This window comes from Dendropsophus ebraccatus, chromosome 3 (genome assembly GCF_027789765.1).
Source record: "Dendropsophus ebraccatus isolate aDenEbr1 chromosome 3, aDenEbr1.pat, whole genome shotgun sequence".
Taxonomy (NCBI): domain Eukaryota; kingdom Metazoa; phylum Chordata; class Amphibia; order Anura; family Hylidae; genus Dendropsophus; species Dendropsophus ebraccatus.
Window position 1 is genome coordinate 25,856,346 of NC_091456.1, and position 6,821 is coordinate 25,863,166.

The 6,821-nt window shown below is 51.2% G+C and overlaps 1 protein-coding gene across 2 annotated transcripts in view; it reads right to left on the minus strand.

The window, feature by feature from the left end:
* The window catches only part of RNF10 (ring finger protein 10), a 33,486-nt gene that overhangs the window by 696 nt on the left and 25,969 nt on the right, over positions 1-6,821 (minus strand). For both annotated transcript variants that reach the window (XM_069961259.1, XM_069961258.1), the window contains exons 12-16: positions 2,481-2,582; positions 1,982-2,140; positions 1,348-1,433; positions 1,176-1,233; positions 47-202 (exon numbers count right to left, since the gene is read on the minus strand). In XM_069961259.1, coding sequence (XP_069817360.1) covers positions 47-202; positions 1,176-1,233; positions 1,348-1,433; positions 1,982-2,140; positions 2,481-2,582 — 561 coding nt within the window. The remainder of the gene's footprint in view (positions 1-46; positions 203-1,175; positions 1,234-1,347; positions 1,434-1,981; positions 2,141-2,480; positions 2,583-6,821) is intronic.

Sequence of the window (6,821 nt, forward strand, 5' to 3'; positions counted from 1 at the left end):
ACAGCCAACCCATCAGAAATTGATCATTTTGAAATCATGATCTTACCAGATGATGGTGGAGTTGGAAGTGCAGTGTCTAGCTTTAGAAAGGCTGCCTCCATGGCTTCACTGAACGAGTTCTGGAAGCTTGGTACTGGCACTCGTTCAGAGCAGTCACTCTCCCCATCACTGTCTGCAGGTGCTGTGCTCATAACTGGGTTTTCTGCAGATTAAAAAGTTCTGTAAATTTGTCCAAGGCCCTTCTGGACAGGGTCATGGTCAAGATGTCACAATGCCAACACCTATGCCCTACACACTGTCCAATTTAACAGTAAGGTTTTTTTTCCCCTCCACTTTTGGGCTATGCTCACACACAGTATTTGTCAGTCTTTTGGTCAGTATTTTTTTTTTTTTTTTTCAACCAAAATTAGGGAGGAACTGACGGGCAGATTTATAAGATTCCCGTAGTTTGTTTCCAACCCACTCCTGGTTTTGGTTGAAAAAAAAAAAAAAAACCTGACCAAACTGCTGAGTGAAATACTGTGTGTGAACATGGCCTTATTGTGAGAACCATAATAAGTGTATATTGTTACATTGAATCTCTGGTCATAATAGGCTTAGGAGTCTAGTGGGGAGTCCTGGTTAGTGGTTGACAACTATGAATACATGCTTACAGGGCATGCTGTCAATGTGAGACCACCTACTGGATTCATAAGCTCAGATTCAGCAGGGATTTCAGTTAGATAATTACATATTAATCTGGTCAGCTCCTCTTTCTATAAAACACGATGCCAGTAAAAAACGCTTAAGGGTGCCTTCACATGTACCGGATCTGCAGCAGATTACCCGCTGCGAGTTTGCAGCGAAATCCGCTGCAGATCCTGGTATAATGAAGGCCTATGGGGTCACATACCTGCAGCAGATATGTGACCCGGCCTCTTTAACCTCCGGCCTGGAGCATACATTACCTGCTCGGCGCCGCGGCTGTGTGAAGCTCCCAGCTCCCCTCGCTCATCAGCCAATCAGTGCTGCCGGGAGATCCCAAAGCAAGCAGGAGCAGGGGTTGATGTATGCTCCAGGGGTTAAAGGGGTTGGGTTACATATCCGCAGCAGAATGAAAATTCCGCTGCAAACCCACAGTGTGAAATCATGCTTTGGGCATGACTCCTAAACAATACTGGAAGACAAACACATACCTTTCTTTACTGGAACCTTGGGCCACATCTCTGACTTTGCCTTGCCAACCCTCAGCATCTGCGTATTAAAAATAAAAAATAAAAATCAGCAGTGTAAACTGCCATCCATCATTGGCTGTGACAGTTCAGTTTCATATAATTTACAATACCCATTGTTTTAACAGTCACATACCTGAGCAAAGGAAGGAGACTTTGTATCCTCTTCAAAATTTCCATGGAAATCAAGAGGGCTTTCCGGTCCATGGCCAAAATTAGAGCCTTCAATAAATACAAATACCTATATTTTAACCCCTTAGTGACTAAGCAATTTGGGGTATTATTGTCCAAACTGCTTTCTTAACAGAGTCATTCAGGCTTGGAAAAACATGGCCACTTTATTCCACAAACACCCTCCGTCTTGTGTTTTCCAATCCCAGATAATAATTCACATCATACCTGAGCAGCCAAAGCCACATCTTTGGTTGTGCAGGCAATGTGAGGAAATCGTAGTTTGGCAACAGTTGGTGTCCTGAAGGCTCAACATCACTGCAATAAGCTGACAGGCAACGTGCTGGTATACAGCCATGCTGGATGAACAACTTTATACCAGCACATATAAAGCGGGCTCTGCTGCCATTACAACTCATCTGCGGGGTGTGTGGTATTGCAGCTCAGTCCCATTAAAGTGAAAGGAGCAGAGTTCTAATACCACACACAGACCGGCGTGGTGATGTTTTTTGGAAGAAAGCTATGATGTGTTTTTCCAAATACTGGTTAACTTTTTTTAAAGTAAAATTTTATGTATACAAATCATGTTAAATTCTTACTGGTTTGAGAGGCTGGGCTACAGCTCAATGGAGAGGGTGTTAAAGAACTCTGAGTATCTGTAGAGTGCAGCAAAGAAAGTGAACCAGGCACTGTGTGTTCTGTTGAACTGACTGCAGGGAACTGGTGCAAATTTTCAAGTGCAATATGCACTTCAGGATCTGGAATACAAATGTAGAATTCCTGAGACAACAAGGTTATGTGCACAAATTAACCACATACTGAAAGTATTACACTGGTGATTACTTAAGCATCATCAGGGAAAGTTATCAGGTTTTACATCCCAGCCATTTAAATGAATTTAGCCCCACTAATTCAAAATGTCTTATGAGTTTACTTTATGACCACAAGGGATCAGGCCTTTGAGATGCCCACTGCTTGGAAAAATTAAGGGGATGTGGCGCTATTGATAATTGATCTTTACATTCAGTGGAAAAAGGTAGTACAAGAGAACACAAGTTATATTTTACTGTACAAAAAGGACCTTAAATTAGAGCTTACATTTTCCCTGTTTTTTGTTTTCCTCAATTTCAATCCTTTTCTCTCGGCGTCGTTCATCTCGAGCTTTCCGCTGACGCTGCCTTTTTCGCTTTTCCACTTCATCTAAAAAAAATAAATAGAAATAATGACTGCATATTAGTAAAAGAATGTCTTTAGTATCACCACATTCTTAAGTCTTTGAGCCTTAAATGAGGGCAGCATAAACTAGTGACAGAAATGCTGAGCAGAACAATGCATTTACATCATTCTGTTCAACTGTTCTAATATGCAGAAGAACAGGATAGATAACTGCCAATCAGCAGCTGGAGGGCGACATTTGCTGTGGGCGACTCCGTGCGGCGTTACCTGCGCTTCCCCTGCTGTTTTGGTCCCATAGAGACTCCCTGTTTCTTAGGGACCTTCTGAATATGGGAGATATTATTCTCTTTTCCCAGTGATTGTACAGACCACAGATGCCATGATTAAAGGGACAGTGTCACGTTTTTGATAATTTTTTAATGAAAAGTAATAAGTATAAATAAGTCTGTAGGATGTTTTTTTTTTTTTTAATGTAGTGTTTCAGTATTTTTTTCTAAAATGTATTGCTGCACAGGGGGCTGCCATGTTTATAGTGTCTGTGTGTGACGTCATTTCACGACACAGACACTATACGGCACCTCCACATCATTGAAGTGAACCGACGGAGTCCGTCTGGTTCACTTCACTGGAGGCTCCGTCACTGTGTACTGCGCATGTGCATAGACATGCGCAGTACACAGCTACAGTACATGGGGCGGGTGGCGGCGCCATTTTCTTGAGGTCCCAGCCCGAGAACCGGGGAGGAGAGAGAGACCGCACAGTGAGTGGACAGGAGAACTGTGTGCAGCTCTCTCTCCCCCCCGCCCCCACGCCGGAGGGGGAGAAATTTAATAAACTTTTGCTTTGGGTGCCGGGACATTGCTATCACCCAGCAATGTCCCGGCACCAGTCACCGCAGCTCTCTCCTTCTTTCCCCCAGCAGCAGCTCAGCAGCGTTCTGAGGGGGAACGGGCTTGGAGATGCTGCGGGGGGAAGATGGAGAGAGTAAGGCTGATGGCAGGGGGAGCAGGGCACAGCAGCGTCTGCTGCATGCTGTCCCCCCCTGCGGTTGCCGGACCCGAGAGCGATGGGGGCAGAGAGGAGGTGAGGGGATGATGGGGCATCGGGGGGTCTAATCGGGGCAGAAAAATCCTATTCAGACCTGAGAGGGATCCGGCCAGCTGTCAGTGAACCGGGCCGGCGAGGACTGGTGGTGCGCGGGGCTCCCCCGCTCCGGGCTGTGACAGGATTGAAATGCGGCCTGGGAGATGGGGCAGCCCCGGCGTCCAGGGCCACCAGGTGGAAACAGCGGCGGCGGCGGCGGGCGGTGGACGCCGGGGCTGCCCCATCTCCCAGGCCGCATTTCAATCCTGTCACAGCCCGGAGCGGGGGAGCCCCGCGCACCACCAGTCCTCGCCGGCCCGGTTCACTGACAGCTGGCCGGATCCCTCTCAGGTCTGAATAGGATTTTTCTGCCCCGATTAGACCCCCCGATGCCCCATCATCCCCTCACCTCCTCTATCACCCCCATCATCCCCTCCTCTGTCACCCCCTCATCCCCTCACCTCCTCTATCATCCCCTCAACTCCTCTATCATCCCCTCACCTCCTCTATCATCCCCTCACCTCCTCTATCATCCCCTCACCTCCTCTATCACCCCCATCATCCCCTCACCTCCTCTATCATCCCCTCACCTCCTCTATCACCCCCATCATCCCCTCACCTCCTCTATCACCCCCATCATCCCCTCCTCTGTCACCCCCTCATCCCCTCACCTCCTCTATCATCCCCTCAACTCCTCTATCATCCCCTCACCTCCTCTATCATCCCCTCACCTCCTCTATCACCCCCATCATCCCCTCACCTCCTCTATCATCCCCTCACCTCCTCTATCACCCCCATCATCCCCTCACCTCCTCTATCACCCCCATCATCCCCTCACCTCCTCTATCACCCCCATCATCCCCTCACCTCCTCTATCACCCCCATCATCCCCTCACCTCCTCTATCATCCCCTCACCTCCTCTATCACCCCCATCATCCCCTCACCTCCTCTATCACCCCCATCATCCCCTCACCTCCTCTATCACCCCCATCATCCCCTCACCTCCTCTATCATCCCCTCACCTCCTCTATCACCCCCATCATCCCCTCACCTCCTCTATCATCCCCTCACCTCCTCTATCACCCCCATCATCCCCTCCTCTGTCACCCCCTCATCCCCTCACCTCCTCTATCATCCCCTCACCTCCTCTATCACCCCCATCATCCCCTCACCTCCTCTATCATCCCCTCACCTCCTCTATCACCCCCATCATCCCCTCACCTCCTCTATCATCCCCTCACCTCCTCTATCACCCCCATCATCCCCTCACCTCCTCTATCACCCCCATCATCCCCTCACCTCCTCTATCACCCCCATCATCCCCTCACCTCCTCTATCACCCCCATCATCCCCTCACCTCCTCTATCACCCCCATCATCCCCTCACCTCCTCTATCATCCCCTCACCTCCTCTATCACCCCCATCATCCCCTCACCTCCTCTATCATCCCCTCACCTCCTCTATCACCCCCATCATCCCCTCACCTCCTCTATCATCCCCTCACCTCCTCTATCACCCCCATCATCCCCTCACCTCCTCTATCACCCCCATCATCCCCTCACCTCCTCTATCATCCCCTCACCTCCTCTATCACCCCCATCATCCCCTCACCTCCTCTATCACCCCCATCATCCCCTCACCTCCTCTATCATCCCCTCACCTCCTCTATCACCCCCATCATCCCCTCACCTCCTCTATCATCCCCTCACCTCCTCTATCACCCCCATCATCCCCTCCTCTATCACCCCCATCATCCCCTCACCTCCTCTATCACCCCCATCATCCCCTCACCTCCTCTATCATCCCCTCACCTCCTCTATCACCCCCATCATCCCCTCACCTCCTCTATCACCCCCATCATCCCCTCACCTCCTCTATCATCCCCTCACCTCCTCTATCACCCCCATCATCCCCTCACCTCCTCTATCACCCCCATCATCCCCTCACCTCCTCTATCATCCCCTCACCTCCTCTATCACCCCCATCATCCCCTCACCTCCTCTATCATCCCCTCACCTCCTCTATCACCCCCATCATCCCCTCCTCTGTCACCCCCTCATCCCCTCACCTCCTCTATCATCCCCTCACCTCCTCTATCACCCCCATCATCCCCTCACCTCCTCTATCATCCCCTCACCTCCTCTATCACCCCCATCATCCCCTCACCTCCTCTATCATCCCCTCACCTCCTCTATCACCCCCATCATCCCCTCACCTCCTCTATCACCCCCATCATCCCCTCACCTCCTCTATCACCCCCATCATCCCCTCACCTCCTCTATCACCCCCATCATCCCCTCACCTCCTCTATCACCCCCATCATCCCCTCACCTCCTCTATCATCCCCTCACCTCCTCTATCACCCCCATCATCCCCTCACCTCCTCTATCATCCCCTCACCTCCTCTATCACCCCCATCATCCCCTCACCTCCTCTATCATCCCCTCACCTCCTCTATCACCCCCATCATCCCCTCACCTCCTCTATCACCCCCATCATCCCCTCACCTCCTCTATCATCCCCTCACCTCCTCTATCACCCCCATCATCCCCTCACCTCCTCTATCACCCCCATCATCCCCTCACCTCCTCTATCATCCCCTCACCTCCTCTATCACCCCCATCATCCCCTCACCTCCTCTATCACCCCCATCATCCCCTCACCTCCTCTATCATCCCCTCACCTCCTCTATCACCCCCATCATCCCCTCACCTCCTATCATCCCCTCACCTCCTCTATCACCCCCATCATCCCCTCACCTCCTCTATCATCCCCTCACCTCCTCTATCACCCCCATCATCCCCTCACCTCCTCTATCACCCCCATCATCCCCTCACCTCCTCTATCATCCCCTCACCTCCTCTATCACCCCCATCATCCCCTCACCTCCTCTATCATCCCCTCACCTCCTCTATCACCCCCATCATCCCCTCACCTGCTCTATCATCCCCTCACCTCCTCTATCACCCCCATCATCCCCTCACCTCCTCTATCATCCCCTCACCTCCTCTATCATCCCCTCACCTCCTCTATCACCCCCATCATCCCCTCCTCTGTCACCCCCTCATCCCCTCACCTCCTCTATCATCCCCTCACCTCCTCTATCATCCCCTCACCTCCTCTATCACCCCCATCATCCCCTCACCTCCTCTATCATCCCCTCACCTCCTCTATCACCC